General features: G+C 52.4%; 2 protein-coding genes and 1 long non-coding RNA gene across 6 annotated transcripts in view; 1 reads left to right on the top strand and 2 right to left on the bottom strand.

Annotated features, from left to right (window-relative positions):
* Nucleotides 1-7185, bottom strand: part of Ttyh2 (tweety family member 2) — a 44681-nt gene extending 37496 nt beyond the window's left edge. The window contains exon 1 of one of the 2 annotated variants that reach the window (XM_006970435.4): nucleotides 6982-7185. In XM_006970435.4, the coding sequence (XP_006970497.1) occupies nucleotides 6982-7110 (129 nt within the window). In that variant the 5' untranslated portion in view covers nucleotides 7111-7185. The remainder of the gene's footprint in view (nucleotides 1-6981) is intronic. The other variant, XM_076543674.1, reaches the window with a different exon arrangement.
* Nucleotides 6278-6663, top strand: LOC143267033 (uncharacterized). The gene is made up of 2 exons (XR_013041963.1): nucleotides 6278-6406; nucleotides 6546-6663. It is a non-coding gene; the product is annotated as an uncharacterized LOC143267033 (long non-coding RNA).
* A 3884-nt stretch (nucleotides 7186-11069) lies between the features above and the next one.
* Rpl38 (ribosomal protein L38) lies at nucleotides 11070-14968 on the bottom strand. Of its 3 annotated transcripts, none has more exons than XM_006970437.4 (5): nucleotides 14910-14968; nucleotides 14702-14735; nucleotides 14550-14610; nucleotides 11301-11423; nucleotides 11070-11136 (listed from the first exon to the last, which is right to left on the bottom strand). In XM_006970437.4, the coding sequence occupies exons 2-5, from the start codon at nucleotides 14702-14704 to the stop codon at nucleotides 11111-11113; spliced, it is 213 nt and encodes a 70-aa protein (XP_006970499.1). In that variant the 5' UTR covers nucleotides 14705-14735; nucleotides 14910-14968; the 3' UTR covers nucleotides 11070-11110. The 3 variants fall into 3 exon arrangements, with proteins under 3 accessions (XP_006970499.1, XP_015849141.1, XP_006970500.1); XM_015993655.3 differs by having other exon boundaries at nucleotides 14897-14953; XM_006970438.4 differs by having other exon boundaries at nucleotides 14868-14938.
* Nucleotides 14969-21080: the final 6112 nt, after the last annotated feature.

Genomic DNA, 21080 nt, shown 5'->3' with positions numbered 1-21080 from the left:
CGATAGACGGCAACAACCCCCACTCCCCACCACACACCCCGGCTGCTTAACGGCTCCTTGAAACTGACTCAGTCTTCAGGGCCCAACACACAGAGCCTTGTGGGTGCAATTACCACTGGTTTTTTTTTTTTTTTTAAGTATGCATTGGTGTCTTTGCCATGGGTGTTGAGTCCCCTGGAACTGGAGTTACAGACAGTTGTGAGCTGCTATGTGGTTGCTGGGAATTGAACCTGGGTCCTCTGGAAGAGCAACCAGTGTTCCTAACCACTGAGCCATCTCTCCAGCCCCACCACGGCTGGTTTTTAAATTTAATGATTTTTTTTTTTTTTTTTAATTTTTAGGTAGGGTCTCCACACCGCCCTTGAGCTCACTATGCAGTCCAGGTTTACCTTACACTGTTGGTATTCCTCTTTCGTAAGTGCTGGATTGCAAGCGTTTTCACCACACCCAGCTCTAGAAAAAGACACTCTGTGGCTGGGCATGGTGGCACACATCTGTGCCCATCATCCTAGCAATCAAGGAGCTCAGTCCAGCCTGGACTTCAGAATGAGATCCTGTTTCCAAAAACTAAAAATAAGCCCCACTGTTTTCTCACAGGCCCTGAAATCCCATCACTCAGAAGCAGGCATCCTCCCTGGACAGTTTGTAAGCCACTGTGCATCTATACACACCGTGACCCAGCAGCTCTACTTCATAGAAAGAAGGGGAGTGCCCCCCGCCCCCCAAGAGCCACATACAAAAGTCCACAGCCACTGAGTCCGGCAGTAGTCACCAAACACTGGAGACAGCACAGGTGTTCATCACGCAGACACACGTCAGATGCTGTAGTCATGTAATGGACTACGACACAGGCAGGAGAGCCAACCGCGGCTACGCGTGATGTGGGCAAATCTAACAGAGGGACGATGGGACAACAGACTACAGAGACGGGCTGAGTTTAAACGCAGCGCAGCCAGGTGATCACGGTGATGCAGCCAGGTGATCACTGTGGTGATGGAGATGGAGGCAGATGCAGCAGAGCCTTGGGTGGTCAAGGACAATGTGTGACATGCAAGGTGAGGGTTGCCGAGATGGCTTGGTGGTATGGCTGCCGAGCACGGGGACGTGAGTCTGGATCTCAGCTCCCACGGAAAAGGCTGTGCATAGTCACACACACACACACACACACACACACACACACACACACACACACACTTTAAAATAAGAAAAATTAGCCAGGCGATGGTGGTGAGTGCCTTTAATCCCAGCACTCAGGAGGCAGAGGCAGGTGGATCTCTGTGAGTTTGAGGTCAGCCTGCTCTACAGAGTGAGTTCCAGGACAGCCAGGGCTACAGAGAGAAACCCTGGAGGGGGCGGGCACCGACTGAGCTGAAGAGTTAAGAACGGACATGTTGCAGTAAGTTATAATGAATAAACATATAATTTACATTTTTATTACGTTTATTTATTTATCTTATGTGTCGGGGCACACACATGCCATGACTCTAGTGTGGGAGTCGGCGGAGGACAACTTTAGGGTGTCACTTTTCTCCTTATGTAATGTGGGCTGTGGGTATTGAATTCATGTCATCAGGCTTGGTGGCAAGTGCCTCTACTCTCTGAGCCAGTTCACCAGCCCCTGGAAGTATTTTCAATAATAATGACCTATGTTGCCAAGCTCATGACAGCTACCTTCACTCCCAGGAGGGTCTTCTCTGTGTTCACCCCAAGCAGAAGGAACTATTGACTCTACCAGGTGTCCCCACTCAGGAGAGATGACGATTGCCTTTCCAGTCTCTATATACCTGACCCACCAGCTCTCCATAGTTGGTTGCTGGATTTCTGATTCCTGGAAATTATGAGCCTAGATTTCCTGTGGGGCCCGGAACTCCTGAGTCTGGATGTCCTGGACAGCTCTGGGTCTGGGCCAGGCAGTTAGCCTCAGGTTACTGATAACGGACCAGTGCAAAAAGGCTGTAGGAAGCCCAAATACAGGTGGGGTGGGGCTTGTTCGCTGTTCACCCTAAGAGCCCTGGGCAACTAAAGAATTAGAGCTGGAAGCTGGGTTGCCAGTGGGCCAAGGGCCAAGGGAACAGAAAGGGGAAGAGAGGTAGGAAGGAAAGGGGTGGGGGTGGGGAGGACAGAGGGAAGCACCGTCAACTTGGTGTCACCTGCCACTCTAACGGGCCATTATGTCTCCGTTCCCAATTAGTGCATGGACAGGATGGGAGGGGGGATGGGAGAGGGGGTGGATGATTCCACTCACACGCCCTCAAACTATCGCCAGAGCTTAGACTGGCTAATATCCACACCACTCCATGCCTCCTACTGCCTCTGCCTCATAAGAACACCACTGCCTGCCCCAGCACCATGCCCAAACTCAGCTTCTCCATCATCAAAGCTCCTTCAGTTAGTTCTGCTTCATCATTTGCAGTGAGCACGACACTAGTACTCAGGCTAGGGGGACAGCAGCCACCGCAGACAGACCCCGCCCGAGGGAGTCACGGATAACAATTTGAGTGATGTGCCAGCCTCTGGCTGAGGCAGGTGGCCTCTCCTCATGCTCTCCAGGGAGAACACCACCTCAGAGCCTGGGAAGGGTTAACCCCTTAGGAGATTGGCGTGACTGCCTGATGACCATGACTCCAAGTTCAGATGGGATGAACGGGCTTCCTCATCCCGACCTTGGCTTGTCTCCCGTGGGGCTGGGCTCCAAAAATCTGCTTTTCCCTCCTCAGATCTGCCTCCAGCTGAGCCAGGGCATCCTGTTCTCCCAGAATTCCATACTGTGTCCCTTCTGCACTCAGTTGGGGCTTTAAAAAAACAAAATAAAACAACAACAGCAAGAAGACAGAGTCTATATAGCCTAGGCTAGCCTCAAACTCCATATGAAGCCAAGAGTGATTTTTTTTTGTTTTTATTTTATTATTATTATTATTATTATTTTAAGGCAGGGTCTTTCTATAGTCCTGGCTGTCCTGGAATCTACTATGTGGGCCAGGCTGGTCTGGAACTCACAAGGATCCACTGGCCTCTGCCTCCTAAGTGTTGGGATTCCAGGTGCGTGCCACCATACCCAGTTTCATGGGACACTGGGGGGTGAGTGCATGCTAGGCAAGAACTCCCAACCAACTACATCCTCAATCTCTCACAGGGCAGTCTGTGAACCGAGACTCAGGAAAAGCCAAGCCAAACTCTAACAATGGACACCTCCCTGTACCTCCTAACACATGGTCTGCAGAAAGCCTAGATGGGGGTGCTGTCCACAGATCCAACAGGAAGTACTATGGATATGACATCATCAGGGTCTGGCTTCTCCTGGGTGGCTGGTGGCTGGTGAGGGTGACAATTCCCCAGATGAGGAGGGAACTGAAGTGACTTCTCAGAGAGACACAGCTGACTTCATGACTTTCTAACTGTCCTCAGCACTGTCTACTGGGTACTTAGCGAGCTGGGGTCTCCTTCCCACAGAGGGATTATGGCCACCTGTGTCCCACCTGTGAGATCTTGGGCCCTTCTGCTACTTCTCTGTGGTAGGGATCATCTCCCTCTTCCAGGCTTGCTCTCCTGTAAAGGGGCTGAGATCTGGGATGGAGAGCCAGGCTACTCCCTGCTACAGACTCAGAGCCCAGCAGAATTCCCAATCCACTGCCCTGACAGAGTCTGCTGGGCCCAGAGCCACTTCCTCCAAACGGCTGGGCATGTAGAGGCTTCCTGAGGACTCATGCTCAAGTTCAATGGGGAGAGCATGAGGAGGACCAGCTATCAGGAGACTAGGAACTTCCATTGTGCCCAAAGTCCTCAGGCAGAAGTCAGGAGCAGTGACATACAACTACAATCCCAGACCTTAGGGTGGAAAGGCAGATGGGTTACCAGTTGAGAGCTAGCCTCGACTACACAGGTACACTTGCCTCAAAAACAAACAAACAAACAAACAAACAAACAAATAAATAAGAGGGTGAATGGGGGTGGGGATCTAATTCAGTTGGTAGAGTGCTTGCTTAGCACGTGGGAAACCCTGGGTTCCAACCCTAGCACTCCATAAACAGGGCATGGTGACACACATCTGTAATCCTAGCACTGGGGAGGTAGAGTCAGGAGTATCAGAAGTCCAATATCTTCCTTGCTATGTGGTGAATTTAAGGCCAGTCTGAACTACATAAAACTCTGTCTCCAAAAAATCAATCAATCAATTAATCCAGAGCTGGCAAGATGGCTCTGCAATTATGAGCACTTGCTGCTCTTGCAGAGGGCCGGGGTCGGTTTCCAACACCTACAGGGTGGCTCCATCTCATCTGGGACCTCTAGTTCCAGAGCATCGAACCCCCTCTTTTGGCCTCCACTGGCCAGAAAAAAAAAATCCCAGGAAGCAAGCTGGGCCCTTCTTGCTCAGGGAAGTTCTGGAACAGAACATGCTTACCAAGTGGCCTGCCCTTCAGCTGATCTGCTCTTCTAAGCCCTGCTTTGCTTTCTAGGTCCCAATCACACAAGGAGTCCTTCCTGGTTCCCTACTGCCTATTTCCAGCCTATCTACATGTGTGCGTGTGACTACATGCACTTGAGAGAGCATGCACACAAACAACAAACACACACACACACACACACACACACACACACACACACACACACACTCACTGACCCTAAAGCTCACACTGTTTGTGACTTTCCCATGCATTTTTCAGTCTCCCCTGCCCAGGGTCTTCAGCTCTGTTCTCCACTGTTTTATCGGGCACAGTCCATTTGTCTAATGATTGAATCACTGGGTTTGGTTATGTCCTATGCAAATGCTTGTACTGTGTAGACTCAGGAGAAAAACTCGTGGGATACATGCAGGCAAGGGAAAAATTCTCATCTGCCTGTGGTCACACAGCCATAGAACTGGAATCCCAACCAACCAGCGGGATGGCAATCCCCCTGCCTCAGACTATGCTGGCTTTAAGAGATGCCTCAGCCACTGCTGCTCTGCTTATCATGTCACCCAGGCCCTGGCACAACACTCAGCCTCAAACTAAGTTTGCTGAGCACCAAGGTGACCTACTACAACAGAAGGTGGGCGCCCAGTCTACACCATGAGCTCACCAGCTGCCTGACTCCAGTGCTCAGTACGAAAGAGACTGGTGGTCAGACAACAAGGGAACTTACCAAAACAGGAGTGGCCTTAAATAACACGCAATGCCAGACTTCCCTTAAGGCCCACCACATTCATCGCCCGGGGCTCTGCTTCCACTCATAGCTGGACCAGGATGGACGCAGGGGTGGGGTAGGTACGGTGGTCATGGGAAAGAGTCCAAACAAAAGGTTTGGGGGTCAGGACCCTAGAGGCGGGGACCGTGAGTGGGACTCACCCCTACAGATGCCATCTAGCCTTAGACTGGGCGTGGGTGGAGTCAGGCTCAGGTTGTGGGGGTGGGGGAGTACCCACACCACCCTTCTCCCAGCTAGGGGGTCTCCGTGACCCGGCTGAGAGGCTAGATTTCTTCAAGGAGAAAGGAGAAAATATGGTTGGGACCCAGAGTACAGGCTCCGGGATCTCTCCACACCCCCAACACAGCTGTTCGGAAACCGTATCCGTCCCTTTCAAGCACTTGCTGAATGAAGGAAGACTCCCCGGAGCTATTCGGGTCGTCACCGGTCCGCAGGGAACACGCCTTCCTTCCAGGGCCAGGCAAGGTGGGGGTGGGGTTAGCGCAGATCCAGAGAAGTTAGTGCTGCTTTGCTTGGGGGTGACAGTACCCCTGCCCCCAGCAACACAAAGGGGTCCCATCCTCTCAGAAGAGCAGGTGCCGACTGCCCAAGCCTGCAAGCAGCAGGGCCATTGAAAGTTATAATTAGACTCCCTGGTCCTGGCTCGCTCGTGGGCAGTGCATAGCACAGGGATCAGGAGCCCCTGGCCTCAGAATGAGGACAGTCTGGGAGGGCAAAAAGCCACTCCTGGGCACAGTCTAGAGAGGCTCTGCTCGGCCTGACTGCCCCACAACAGCGATCAGGAGAGGGTGCCCCGCCACTGTATGCAGAGGCCGAAGTCCGACGGGCACATAGCTCTGAACTGATAATGGGCCTCATTCCGGGTTGCCCCAACCCCTGAATCTTTGACCTAGCGGAGGAAACTGACTCAGCCGGGGCCGCAGAGGCGGTCGTGGGTTTGGCCGCGGCTGAGATGGGCTGAGAGGCTCTAGTCGGGTCTGGAAGGGAGATCAGAAGCCTGGACCTGCCCACCAAACCCGCTGCGGGAAGGCCCTGTTCATCATCAGGGACAACTGAGAAGTACAAGGACTGTAGCTGGCCCGGGAGCCAAGACCTCGGAATTTCAGGGCCTAGGTGCAGGGACGCCAGGGCAGATAGGGCAGTTGCAGGATGTGGTGTGAGACGGGGTGAAGCCACCTTCCTTCCTAGATTCAAACAGCTGTGAGTTCTTGGCGTCCAAGAGGTTAGTCCCCTACGCCGCTTCTCTCAGCCCCGCAGCCTTTGAGAAGGGGTCAAGGCAGAGGCATCGGCCGCTGGGGCTAGGGAAAGGGGCACTGGGGACTCGGGAGGCTCAAGTCAGTTTCTGCCTAAACTTCTCTCAGGCCATCAGGACCGGGAGAAAAGACGTCTGGGTTGTAGTCTCCCGAGGGGAACTTCGGGGCACCCCTGCGCGCCCACCTCAGACGCCAGTCACCCTGACTCAGATGCCCCACCCCCACCGTGAGTCTCCGGGTGGCTCAGCCCCCGCCTCCTGCGCGCAGCCTCGGCGCCCTTCCTCTTCTTCCCCGGGGCACTCTAACTCTGATCTTTCTAGCTTTCCAAATCCCGAGGTTCCCAGCCGGGATGAGCCTCCCGGCCAAGGGCCCGGGGAGAGCCGAGAGGACCCAACTGGGGACCGAGGGGGTCCGAGAGGTGCGGAGAGCGCGGGCTGTTGAGGCAAGTGAGGATGGAGCGGAGACCCGGGCGCTCTCAGACCAGCTCTGGCTCCCGCTCTGAGGGTCCCTTTCAGTAGCTCGGATCTGCGACGCGCGGGCTTACCTCCTGGTAAGTCTCGTCGCCGGGGCTGAAGGTGCTGTCCACCCGCTGCAGGCGCAGGCCGAGGTGCGGGACGCTGTGCAGCCACACAACCCACCAGGGCGCGATGTACTCCACGCGCGCCGCCGGCATGGCTTGGACAAGCTGTAGCCGGTCCGCTGCCACTGCCACGGCCGCTTCCACCACCCGGCTCAGGACACCATCGAGCCCCGCCCCGCCCTGGCCCCGCCCCATGTCCAGCCCTAGGCGAGGACACGCCCCTCCCTGCACTAGGCTCTTACTCCACCCAGGCCCTGGCCCCTCTCCTCCAAGACCCCTTCCTGAACACACCCACCCGCTCCAGAAATTAGGCCCCAAAGCGTCCACTGATCCGATGGGCGAAAAGATGGAAGGTGTGAAGAAGTGAACTTCAGTCTCTAAACTGTGATGCCTTGCTTATCATATCAAGATTGTGGACATTTGATGGTGCATGCCTTAAGATGGAAAGGCAAAAAGACCGTGGGTTCAAAGGTCATGCTCAGGTCGGTAGTGAGTTGGAGGCCAGCCTGGGCTATGTGAGACCTAGCTTGAAAAGAAAGAAAAGGAAAGGAAAAGAAAAAGAAAGGGAAAGGAAAAAGACCATAAAGTGGCTAGTGGATACATAATTGGTAATCTTGGCCTAGGAGACTGGGCTAGCCCTTAATACATCCTTCTATTTCTATTTATGTATTTTTCACTATGTAGTGCTGGCTGCTCTGGAACTCATTATGTTGACCAGGCTGGCCTTGAACTCACAGTAATCAAATGCCTCTGCCTCCCCAGTGCTGGGATGAAAGGTGTGTGCCACCCACACCCAGCTTGTTTATTGCAGTCTTGGGGTTAGAACCCAGGGCCTTGGGCATGCTAGGCAAGGGCTCTATTACTGAGTCCCTTTACACTTGAAGGAAGGACAGGGCTGGGAGGGTTTTTGAGGTCCCAGAGAGGCATGGGCAGAAGGGACACTGGAAGGGAGGGCCACCTATGTGCCAGACTAGTGACAGAGCAGACTTTGTGGCTGCACTCTGTGGATGTGGATTGCAGCACACACGCTCACATGCCAGCTTAGAGGGTATTTGGGAGAAAGTAAAACAGGGTGGGGCAGCCCAGGGCAGTCACGTGGTCAGCAGAGCCCCGCCCATCACATCTCTGTCCTGTGGTTAGAATTAAGGGCCATACCAAGTGCTGGTATGACCAGTGTAAGGATTTGAGGCAGGTGGTGGGCAGGTAAGGGGCAGTGGACACCTGTGAGGTGGCCAAGAGGTCAAGTTAGGGTCAGCTTGGTTGGGAACAGTGCTGGGTAGTCAGCTGGAGGACACTTGGTATAGGCAGAAAGGAGACCCCAGAGGGGCCAGGAGGAATTATTTAGTTTCTAGCCTGGAGAATCCCCTAGGTGCTGGTGGTACCCTGAAAATGGTAAGGGACACATGTATTGCTGGGTGGGAGAACAGATGCCCTTGCTCCATCAAAGAACCTTGCCAGAAGTGAGTCCTGCTCTGCCCAGCCATGGGGCCTCTCCTCACCATCAGCTCCATTCTGTAGTTGAACCTGGCTGCTACCATCTCTTGACAGCTAAGGCTCAAGGGGACCCCTTGTTCTCACAGGGGTGTCTCACCAGTTCAACACATCGTCTAGGAATCCTCCCTATTCTAGGGCACCATGTGATGAGTAAGACCCAAGTTTCCCGTCGTTAGTGTTCAGTAGGGAGTTTTACACCTCTTGATCATAAACACGCCCAGTGTTTCAATCCTACATTGGCAGGTTTTTTTGCGGGGGTGGGGGTGGGTAGGTGGGTGAGGGGAGTTTGGGGATGCCTCCCGAGGGTACAGTGAGGGGGAGTTGTTGGATGATGTTTCCAGTGGATTCTGAGTGGCAGAAGGGAATCCTGTGGGAGCAGTGGGTAGGGGAGAATGGCAGGCTGGGCAGCTTCAGGGCACGGAACAGCTGGGGTGCTTCCTGTAGAGCTGATGCAAAGTCTGGAACTGAGCGGCAGCCACCCAGCGAGATTCCTAGATCTACACCCAGAAGAGTGCGTCTATTTCTTTCCACCCCCACCCCCCCAGGGTTTCTCTGTGTAGCCCTCCCTGATTGTCCCAGAATTCATATTGTAGACCAGGCTGGCCTCAAACTCTACTCAGATCTACCTGTCTCTGCTTCTTGAGTACCAGGATTAAAGGCACACACTACCATACCTCTCTCCCCTTTTCTATTAAGACAGGGTCTTCTTAGGTAGCCCAGGCTGGCCTTGAGCTTGTGGCAATCCTGTTTGTCTCCCAGGTACCGAGATCACAAGTGCATTCCGACGCATGTGAATTATAGAGAAAAACAGCTGGCATAGTGACCCATGAGCCTGAGATTGCAGCACTCAGAAGTGGAGGTGGAGGGTCACAGACTCAGGGCAGCCCTGTGGTGAGGGCCTCAGGAGACAACCCTTCTACCCTGTCCCTAACGAACAATAATGCACTAGGAAGGGGAGAAAAGGGAATGGAGGGCGAAAAGGAAGCGAGGCTGGTTAAAACAAGGGGCAAATTTATGTGCCCTCCGCCACTGGATCTGATGTACCCCTTGTTGGCTGCCAAGCAGGAAGAGACATGTAGCCCCCTTTAGCGCCAAAAAAACATAGCATTAGTCAGAATCCCTGGAGGTGCTGCCCACCCAGTGTTCTGCACAGCTGTCCTCAGTGGCCCCAGGGTAATACTGTTCATGTCTCCAACTAGTCACTTTTACAGTTTTGAACCTGGTGCAGTCTACACTGCAAAATCAAAGGGCTGAGCTTCCCCTTGGGTTACGGCATGGACACCTGTGGGCAGCACAGGACACCAAAGCCTGCTGAGCATTCTAGCGGCTCCTTGTGTACTGATGCAGAGGTGAGAGGTGCCAACCGGTAGTCAACCATGGCAGAGCTCAGATCCCCCTACGCAGACAAACACTAGTTGGACCTCAGCAGTGGATGAACCATCACCTGAGGGCACAAAGACATCATTCAGTCTCTGGACCACAGAAGCACCCTACGTGACTCAGGCTTGCCAGGGTAGGAGGCGCTGCATGAAAAGGCGCCTTCAGGGGACCACAAGGCCAGACAAATCCTGTCTCCTAGGACCCAGGGTGAGCTTTTGAGAAATGTGCTGGAGACAAAAACAAAAAAAGCACCAAAGCTGTAAACTGTCTTTCTTCAGAATCTATAAACACCATGGGCTGTCTCCTATCCTGCCCACTCCTGGGATAAACAAAACCATCTTCCAAAACACTCACAGTTCACACAAAAAATGATCTCCTCCAGCAAGTAGATCACTTCTGGTTACAACATGCTTGTTAAAGTATTTAACAACCATCGGCCTGCTGTACTATACTTTCTAAGGGCAGAGAAAGAACCCTCAATCTTAGCATATTAAATTGGGTAGGCACTCATTACACTCCTACAGTCCCAGCACCCAGGTGGATGGGATTCAAAGCCAGCCTGGAAATATAGAAGCTCTTATCTCAAAAGACCCAAACCCATTTCTGTGGCTCATTCATTGTAGTTGGGTGCCACCTGGTGGTGGACCCAGTGTGGTTCACAGCCACTTTGCTGGACTGAAAATGGTTAAGTCCAGGAACAGTTTAAGATGGACAATGTTAACTTTGCCCTATTTTTTTTTAAATCATCAGAAATCATCTACTTACTAAAGAAATTTATGTGTCATTTTGCTTGCATGAATGTATGTGAACTGTGGACAATGCAATGCCCAGAGGCATCAGACACTTCTTCCCACTCCCAGGCTGTTCATGGTAAGCAGCCTCCACAGATGCTGTCCTGCATTCACCTCTCTGACCCCCACACTTTCCTGACTTCACTTTCCCAAGTCTCACAGGATGGAACACTTCTTTCTCTTATGGATATCCAGGGGATATTCCAAGGGCAGCTACATGGCTCAGCCTAAAGCTGCTTGCCAGAAGCTCACCCCTCCCCCAATTTTCATCAGAAGGGAACCCATCCCACAGAACACTTCCACGCCATGGGAGTGTACACGGCTTCCCTCCATGAAACTTCCACCACAGCAACGTCACCCCCCATCTAAAGACCAAGGACACACAGGACTTTTCAGGGGTTTTAATGGTCAAAACAGAGAGGTCTGGTTCATTTCAGCTCCTTCACTGCCAAACCTGGGGGAAGAAAGAGATAGATGGTTGACATAAACAACCCCTCAGACCTCGCCCAGTGCATTTCACAGGACCCAACAGAACCATGCCCCGGCACTGACCCCAAAGTGGCTCTCCTAATCCTGGGGACCTGCCCACCTCCACCACTGTCTCAGGCTTTTACTTACCAGGGGGCAGGGACTGTTTCAGCTTCTCAGCCTTCTCCTTGTCTGTGATGACCAGGGTGTAAAGGTACCTGCTGCAGCGAACCTTGAACTTCACATTATCCTTGTTCTTCTTGATCTTGACAGCTGCCAAGGAGACCAGAGTTAAGGATGAAGCTGCGGGCCTGGAGAGATGGCTCAGCAGTTAAGAGTACTGACTGCTCTTCCAGAGGACCTGAGTTCAATTCCCAGCAACCACATGGTGGCTCACACCCTCTACAATGAAAACTGGTGCCCTCTTCTGGCACACAAGTATACATAATAAATGAAGAGCCACACAGGTCCGGTGCCTTACATCCTTACCAGCGGTACAGAATGAACGGTCACAACTGGGCAGCAGACGCTGACAGCTGAGCAAGCTCCCACCTCCCCATTCTTCCCCTGCCTTCAAATGCTCATGTACCGGAAAGCTACATTTCCCTCTTACACACTTAATGGTCTTGGGGCTTCCTCAATTCTTTTGTACATGGACACGAAACCCACACTTGGCATCCTAAACACAGCATCACAGAACACTCTAAAATGACCTATGACAACCTTCTTAAAAAAAAAAAAATCCTTGCAGGGTGGTGATGGTGCTTAATCCCAGCACTCAGGAGGTAGAGTAAGGCAAATCTCTGAATTTGAGGCCAGCTTGGTCTACAGAACAAGTTCCAAGACAGACAAGGCTCTGCAGAGACCCCCCACCATCCAACCCTTATTAACTTTGTAATTACAGGTAAAAATGTCTGCGTCTGTGTAAGGGCACAGGCATGGGAATGTAGGTGCCTGAAGTCCAAAAGAGGGCATCACTGCTACAGGCAGATGTGAGAGCCCGAGGACACTTGGGAACCGAACTCTGCAAGAGCATTAAGGGCTTTTACCCCACCCCCCTTTGGCTTTTTTTTTTTTTTTTTTTTTTTTTTTTTTTTTTTTTTTTGAGGCAGGGTTTCCTCTGTGTAACAGCTCTGGCTGTCCTGGAACTCAGAGATCCTCTGCCTCAACTGGGATTAAAAGCATGCACCCCTGCCTGGTCAGGACTCTTAAGCCATCTCTCCATCACTAGTCTCCTGGTCCTCTACTGCGCAATTTTATCTCATGACTCCAGCTCTGACATGTTCCAGGTGCACCTCAAATCCAACCATACAGACCTGGTTCTGTTCCAAACGCACAGCAAGCAGCAGCTATGACAGCCATCTACTTCCTATAGCGAGCCGGTTAGTACTCATCAAATCCCTGGCTCCAACTTCCTTGCAAACCTTTCAGACACTACCAACAAACAACTCACGGCTATAAAAGCAGCCAAGTGCCTAATGCTCCCGAGACTAGCGCCTATTTTCAACTCCCCCAGTCAGTAACTGCTTGGGGACAGGGGACTTCACAGGAAGCACTGGGGCTCAGAGCCTGCTCAAGGTATCGGCTGCTCTGGCTTTTGTCTTACCGAGTCCAGACCCCTGGACCACAGCATCCTTTGCTGCACCGCCTCTGGCAGCCACTGTACCCCTGAAAATTAAGTCAAACGGTATTTCTGGAGGTGACTGAGTTCATGACACTGGGCAGGCCCTGAGTTCACTGTGTGGCCGAGGACCTTGAATGCTCCTGATCTTTCTGCCTCCAACCAAAAGTGCTGAGGTTACAGGGGTGCTCGCCATGCCATTTACCCAGTGTTGGGAAGGAACCCAGGGCCTTAGGGGTGCTGGGTAGGTGCTTTTATACCCTCAGCCCCCAGCGTTATGTTAAGGCCATATCAAGTGATACAGCAAGTCCACTGCTGGGTGAACACCCAAAAGATGAGGAGATAAATGCAGCGCCAATCTGACAGGAACCTTGCATGCAGCCCTGTCCATCAACTCAGTGCGGTGCCCCCCCACAGTGGGCACGCTGACCTGGAATACCAGCACTCGGGCGGTGGAGGTAGTTCAAGCTCAGAGAAGCCAGTGAGATAGCGGAAGGGTAAAGGTACCTGCTGCCAAACCCAGTGACCCAAGTTTAGCTCCCGAGACCCACCCCGTGGGAGAACCAACTCCTGCAAGTTGTCCTCTGACCTCCCAGAAACGGGGGCGCACATCTGTAATCCTCACACTTGGGAGGCTGAGAAAGAACCACCCAGTTCTAGATCTGAGGTCAGCCTGGGCTACCAGGGTACCAGGTCACTCAGGGCCTATACAGCTGTTTCTAAAAAAACCCCACCAGAAATCGGGTTTGAAAACACACTTCCAAACAAACTCGCATAGTTCAAAGGAAACACGGCTGAGCCCCCAGCAGGAGACATCCTTCCCAGCAGATGGCCATCATTCCCACAGGTGGTCATCAGTCTACACAGCACCAGATCAAAGGCGACACCTAAGATCCCCACAGCTCATTCAAAAGCTCTTCCTGTCCAACCTAACAGCGACAGCCCAACTCTACTTCATGATCTGACTCTTTAAGACTATCTGAGGGGAAAAGGAAGCCACACGGGGTTATCTCACCGAGCAGAAAAATACTCCTTTTTCCCCCTGCTATGTGAGATAATGCCTCGCAAGATCTTTTATTAGGCACATCCTCCCAAACATCCTTTAAATAGGGGACAATTCCCTCCTTGTGTATAAAAGAACAATACAAAACCAGCAGGAGCCGTCACACAACTTTGAACATGCACCTATTTTTGAGACAATGTAGCCAAGGAGAACCTAGAATTTCCCCATCCTTTCATCTCTGCCTCCCAAGGGCCTGTCCACCAGGCCTGGCTTCCTGCACTGTGGGCAGTCTACCCCCGGCCCCTACTTTGGATTTGTGAAGTCCCGATATGCAGGTCAAGGATGGTCTTCGACGCTCAATCCTCTTGCCTCCGCCTCCTGAGATTTGACGGCACGGGCCACTTGACTGCTTTCTGATTCATTACCTTTCCTCTTTATCTGAAAACTGGAGGACTACTGCACGTAGAAGAGACTTCTTTTTTGAGACCAGTTTCCAAAATGCAGCCCTGGCTGGCCTCTAACTCACAGGTATCCTCCCGCCTCTACCTCGTGAGGTCCACGCAAGTAATTGGAAGACAGAGCGCGCTGCGATCAGGGGTGCACTTGGCCCACTGTGCAGAACAGGCAGTGCCGACCTCAAGCGTTCCCACGCTTTCCAAAGATCGCGTTTGGAAACCCCACCGCATACCCGGCAGAAACCGCCTTTTGGAGACGCCCAATCCCTCCGTCGGCCCGCCCCACGGCTTCATCCCGAGCAGAATGGGAACCCACTCACATTTGGCATCCTTCCGCCGGGCTGTGAGCAGAAAGTCCTTGATTTCCTCAATTTTCCGAGGCTGCAACACAGGAAAAACAGAAAATAAGCGTGGAGGACACAGGCATCCCGGGGACGCTCAAGCCCGGCCGGGTCCCTCGTCCCGGACTCACCATGGCGACGGACGCTCGGCGCTGGAGACCGCACCTGCGGGGAACAGCCCTCCGCGTTAACCGCTGCGCTCCTGCCTCCCCACCCCGCCCCGCCGCACTCCCTCCTCCTCCCTCACACGCCCCGCGCAGACCCGAGCTCCCTAAACCCTGCCCGGCTGCGGATTACCTCGGATTTAGCTTCTCCTCCCCACCTACCCAAAATACTCACAGCGGCGAGAACCGAAGAGAACGGAAAAAGGACGACACTTCCGCTTCCGGGCAGTTAAACCCGCCCAACAGAGGAAATTGAGTACAGTGTCTGCAAAGGGCCAAGAACCATTTATGCGTTCATACTTTCCGTTTCAGCAGCCCTGCCCTCTTCTGGTTCAGATTAGTAGTTCAGCTTCTTAAAGTAATGGATAGCCAGGCTGCCAGCCCTAGCCCTCACCTCCTTCCTCATCCTCTCGCCTCTCCCATTATCCCGTCTTCAGGTCACCCACCTTCTTAAGAAAAAAATTCTTTTTTTTTACATTTATTTTTTATTTTATGTGTATTTCGATTGCATGTCTATTTGTGCATCACATGCGTGCAGTGTCCACAGAGGTCAGAAGGGGGCATCGGATCCCTGGAACTGGAATTGCAAACAGCTGTGAACTGCTTCATAGGTGCTGGGAATCAAACCCAGGTGGTCTGGGAGAGCATCCAGTGTTCATAGGACTAGTGCTGGACTGGTTTTTGTTTTTGTTTTTGAGACAGGGTTTCTCTGTGTAGCTTTGTGCCTTTCATGGAACCCACTCTGTAGCCCAGGCTGGCCTCGAATTCACAGAGATCCGCCTGCCTCTGCCTCCTGAGTGCTGGGATTAAAGGCTCTGTTTTTGTTTTTGAGACAGGGTCGGGTCACACACCTTCTTCTTGATGGTAACAGGCCTGGCAGAAATGAAGGTGTTCTAAAGAGACATTTGTGTTTATCAGGCGGGGCAGACCATCCACAACCACCTTGGATAACCGGCAGGGGCTCCTTTATTGCATATTGAGACCCATTGCCCAAGCCAAGAATTGAGCCTCCACTGGCCAGATTCTCTAGCCCAGCTCCCACTAAGCATCATTTCTTCAGCTATGTGAGAAAGTAGCAGCTCTGGGAAGGCAGGATTCCCTTTCCGCCGGGCTCCTCCCAGCTCCCTTCTCCTCCGGCACTAACGTCCTTAGCACATAGTTAGCCTTGGTTCTTATAATATAATAACGGCTTGGGGGGTAGGCTCCGGGAAACTTTGGCTATTGATTTTATTTTTATCTACTTTTATTTTATTTCAAGCTCCCTACAAATGTCTCCATTTTATTATGTTTGTATCCCCCCAATTTAATAATCTCCCAACAGAATGTAATTGCCTTGTACTTATTACTGTGGAGTGGCCTCCTCAGAGGAAGAAGAGCTCTTGGCCATGAGTTTTATTTGGGACTCAACACCTCTTTCTCTCCTCCCTCCCTCCCTCCCTCCCTCCCTCCCTCCTTCCCTCCCTCCCTCCCTCCCTCCTCTTGGATGAAGGAATCCTGGTGGAGCTCCTGCCTCCGGTGATACAGGGCAGAAAAACTAATTGTACGAGAGTCTTTTTCAAGAACAGAACTGTGCTTCGGCAACTGAAAACCTCTCTGCTGGTAACCGCTTGAGAAGCTGGTGGGTGTCGGTGAGATGCCTGGGGACCAGACATATTCCGAGAGTCACAGCTGCTTAGTCCTAATCCATTCCCATAATTCTCTGCCGCACTTCGCCCCCAGCCCCTCTCCTGGGCAGATGCCTTTCTGGGCTTTTGTGTCTCTCTGCTCCTCAAGAAACTGTCCTTTCAGTCAGACCCAGGGCCTCTTAACTTGCTGGTTGTTTCTGGTCTGTGGGCATTTCTCTGCTGTCCCCTCAGATAGTACAGTGTCCCTTCACAGCCCGTTCCATCTCTCCTTGGGGCAGACCTTTAGCTCGGATACCCCTCCATTGTCACCTCTATATAGGCCTTGTGGCAGTGGTGTGGATAAACTGGGTTTTTAAAGACATGGTCTCTATGTTGCACTAGCTGTCACTATGTAGACCAGGCTGGCCTTGAGCTCACAGAGATCTCCTGACTCTGCCTCCCGAGTGCTGGGATTGAAGGCATGTGCTACCACCACTCAGCCTTTTTTGGGGAAGGGGGACAGGATGTCTTGTAGTCTGGGCTGGACAGAGGAGGACCTCCCTGAGTTTCTGAACTTCCTGCCACTACTTCCTGAGTGCTGGCACTATAGATGTGAGCTACCATGAATGATGCTAATGCTTGAGCCAGGGCTTCTGCATGCTAGGCAAGCACTCTACCAACCGAGCTACATCCTTAGACCCTAGCAGGGCTAAACTCTTCATATTTATACAGGATTGTTTGAGGGCAAGAACAGGGTAGAACTTTCTGTAGGCAGCTCTTGAATGTGATACTCATGTATACAGTAGGTACTTAATACTGACTTTGGAGGAGTCTCAAGCTGCATGTGACACTTAAAAGCACTTGCTATAGGAAGGGACAGAAAGAGAGAAGGATGAGGGGACAAGAAGTAAACAGGAAGATTCAGGTACTACAAGCAGTGCCCATCACACAGTAGGGTCACAAAACTTGTTTTCAGTGACTACCTGGTGCCTCTATTCCTTACGCTGGACCAATCACATGGCGATGACTGGGTAGGAGGAGGGGCTGCACTTCCCATTGGCAGCCATCCCGGGAGACAGATGCTGGGCCACTTGAGTTGTGTGATTTAAGAGAGTGTAGATGCACAGACACAAACAGGAAGACAGATTTGTTCAAGGACCAAAGTCTTCTCCAGATCCCCAGGGGAACAAATAACAAAATACACCTCAGCTACTGGAGATCACAGTGTGGTGCCCAGAGGGAGGACTTCTCAGGCTCCACGGCAGAGCCTCAGGTATCAGAATGTGACTTGGGACTCAGACAAGAAGGGGTTTGAGCCACTCTCTTGTGCAAGATCTGTGCCTGTAGCTTCCCCATGATTTTCAAACATGCATGCGATGGGAGCCGCTAATCCTGGATCCTGCAGGAGAGGAGGCCTCAGACTTGAGAGCTGGCTAGAGTGGGGTCCACTTTGCTTGCCAGGGCCACTCTGTGAAGCCTGGCAGGTGGACGGATAGACGGGCCTGGGAGGGGCTCTCAGCCAGGGCTGTTGGGGGCTGGAGCTGGGTGTGAGTTGGGGTCTGGGGAATATTTTCTGGTCTTACACCCTTCTTGCTTTCATTTGCGTGCTGGTCTTGGGGCTGGCTCTCGGAAGGGTCTGCTGCAGGGATGAGAGGTACCTCCATCCCCCTCCAGTGGGAATCCTGAAGGTCCATCCATTTGGATTTCCCTCATAAGTGCTCAGAGGCACCAGAGTGGGGCAGAGAGGTGGTGTCATATGCAGTGTGACCTGAAGGAGCTGAGAAGACTACCTGGCATCCGGCTGGGACAAGTGAAGGGCTCCCAGTGGGAAGGACAAGAGAGAATGGTTAGCCTACAGTCAGGAGAACCTGGGGTTCCCTGGGAATATTGGGAAGTTCTGTGTGGTCAAAGCAGAACTGATCCTTCCAAGTTCCACGTGTGCTAGAGTGATCTCCCGAGTCCTGGCTTTCAGTCTCTAAAGCTGTGTGTGTGGTGGGGAGACCCAAGACCACCCGCTATCCTGGCTGTCTGAGCTGTGCAGTGTCCACTTGTCACCACACGGGGGTGCTGAGCCTGCAACTAGAGACTGATTGGAGAGGAATCTGCCTTCTGGCTGGAAACCCAAATCTCGGGCTTATAAATTGTGGATGCGAGTGGTGTAGTATTTCATACCTAGAGGAGAGCTTTCTTAGTTCCTGTCACACTTCGTCTCCAGGAAGTCCCCAGGAGACCCATGCCTTTGGCTGCCAGCACAGTCGGCCTTTAAGCCTGTCCTGTGGGAGCTGTCCATAAACCTCCAGATGCTCAGCACGGGGAAAGTTTGGGGTTCTCCATGAATTTCGCTATCTGGAAGAGCAGATGGGGAACAGAAGGGAGAGAAGGATGGGGGAGGAGAGAGGGGATGTGCTTTTTTGGGATCTAAGATGGGAAACCTAAACGGGGTGCTGAGTGCTCCCCTTCCCTTCCCTTTCAGAGTCTTCAAGACTCATAGGTAGCCAGGGGAAGCAAGCAAGCACAACCAGGTGTTGAACCAAGTGCCAGAAAACATGCCTAGTCAGACAGCAGTGATGCCTCTTGAACTCAGCACTATTTTGATATTATTATTATTATTATTATTATTATTAGATAGAACCCCATGTAGTCCAGGCTGTCCTCAAACTTTCTATGTAGCAGAGGGTAACATTGAAATTCTTGTCCTCTGGCCCCAAGTACTGGGCTTACAGACAGACACCGCCATCCTGAGTTTATACAGTGCTGGGCGTCAAACCCAGGGCTTCATGCATGCTAGGCAAGCATTTATCAACTGAGCCACGCCCTCAGCCTGGAACCCAGCATGACCTGGACCAGATCCTTGTCTGTGGGGCTGGGGAATGAGGCTGTTTGGAATGTTGGGGTATTTTAGTAGCGTCCCTTGTTTGCGTCCAGTTGATGTTGGATCTCCACATTCCTGACGAATAAAAGTGCCTGTACACACTGCCAGATGTCCCTGCAGGGCCGAATCATGTCTGGTTGGAAGTCTTCAGGGCTGGCAGGACAAAGCCAAGGGAATATTTTTTTTATTTTCAAGAATACTCTATTCTGGACCCCCCCTTTTGCTACCAGGGCTGGAACCCAGAGCCTTGCACGTGTTCATCACTGACTCTGCTAGTGAGTTGCAGTTCCTTGGCCAGGTGATTTATTTCTGAGCCCAGACCACTATTATTGTTTTGTTTTGCATTTGAGTCAGGGTCTGGTTAAGTGACCCTGACTCAACCTGGCACATGCTATGTACTTTAAGCCGTTTTCTAGACTCACAGCAATCCCCCTGCCTCAGCATCTTAGGTGCTGGGATGACCACCATGCTTGACTTCAGGCCAGGTCCTTGCACTCTGCTGCCCATTTTCACATATAGCCTGGGAGATCAAAGTCTTCCTCTGGAAGATCAGAGAGCGGCTGCACTGAGTTTGGCCTCCGCCCTGAGCCTGCATCCCAGCTGCTCTCAGCCCAGAATAACTTCTCCATCAGGAAGTCTGTGTCTGTAAGGGACAGGTAGATGTGGGGAGAAGAATACGTACCAGGTCCACTGTGAAGGCGCCAGAGAGAGAGCAAACATTCCCCCAAGCCAAGTTCATTTTCCTACCATCCCTTGTGGGTCAGGTCCTGTGTCGTTACCTGCCTGCTGCTTAGCCCACATCTGTGTGTCTCTGCCTTTGTCCCCACTCCAGGGAACCCAAGACTAGCGGTGAAGGCAGAGATGAGCCAGGGCACCACCTGGGAGAATTGCTTCATAACCTAGGGACCAGAAGGGTGCCATGGGATGATCATCCAGGCTGGGGATGGGTTAGACCTGGGAGGGTCGCTTTGTCCTAAATCCACCCAGCTCCTTCCTTCCAGAATGCACCAGCTGTCGTGCCTAGAAATCCCAGGGTACAAGAGCAAAGGAGCCATCAGTTTGGATGGCTTTTTATCCAGGTGGAAAGAGGACACCACCCCCGGAGACAGGCAGTCGGGGTTCACACTAGTGTTTGGCTAATGAGTCTCCAGAAATCTGTGCCTGTGGGTTCTTTCGAGGAGGGGTGTAAATACCTGCTCTGATCCAGGCCGCTGCAGCCACTTGTGGGTTAAGTGATAGACTGCTGTAGCCTTGCTTCTGAGCAGCCCGGAGACCGGAGGGACACAGGCCTGTTCAGGCCAGCAGGTGGCGCTGTGGCTGCTCACAAGGTGAGTGAGTCCTAGGCAGGAGGTGGACTAGAGGGAGCACCCTCCTTTACCCGGCCTTGGTGAGGCAGCAGGGGCTCTGGGAAGCCCCAGGAGTCTCCTCCACAGGGGTGCAGAGTCGGCATTGACAGATGACGCTTCCTCAATTCCCCTGCCTCACTGCACAGGCTTCTTTCCCCCTTAAAGCTGTATCCCCAGCATCCAATCTCCTCCTGTAAAAAGGACAGATTGGACTGGTCTCCCAGCAGCAAGGAAAGTAATATTGGGGCCGAGGAGAATCCATCTTGAGCACAAGGGACAGGCACCCCTCCTATATATCAACATGTGCCAGGGTGAGGGGACGTTGGAGAGGAAAGAGAAAGGGCACCATCCCTTCAGAGAGCAGGGCAGGGGCCAGCCTATCGGTGTGTATATATCTTGCATTATGCAGCGTGGGAGAGAAAATCAATAGAGCTGTCAGCAGTTAATGCATTCAGTCCTGCCACCGTCCCCACCCCGGGATGCTCCAGACGGATGCTTCAAATTAAACAACAGGGAAGGGAGAG

Source organism: Peromyscus maniculatus, chromosome 8 (genome assembly GCF_049852395.1).
Source record: "Peromyscus maniculatus bairdii isolate BWxNUB_F1_BW_parent chromosome 8, HU_Pman_BW_mat_3.1, whole genome shotgun sequence".
NCBI classification, from domain to species: Eukaryota; Metazoa; Chordata; class Mammalia; order Rodentia; family Cricetidae; genus Peromyscus; species Peromyscus maniculatus.
Note: the sequence above shows the minus strand (reverse complement) of the source record. Positions and strands in the feature narration are given on the sequence as shown.

Excerpts from the sequence above, each read along its gene's own strand:
- Rpl38 (XM_006970437.4), bottom strand. Across the intron at positions 11,424-14,549 it reads CCGGCGGAAGGATGCCAAAT|CTGTCAAGATCAAGAAGAAC; the intron begins GTGAGTGGGTTC and ends TCTCCTTGGCAG. Across the intron at positions 11,137-11,300 it reads GAAACAGTCCCTGCCCCCTG|GTTTGGCAGTGAAGGAGCTG; the intron begins GTAAGTAAAAGC and ends TTCTTCCCCCAG.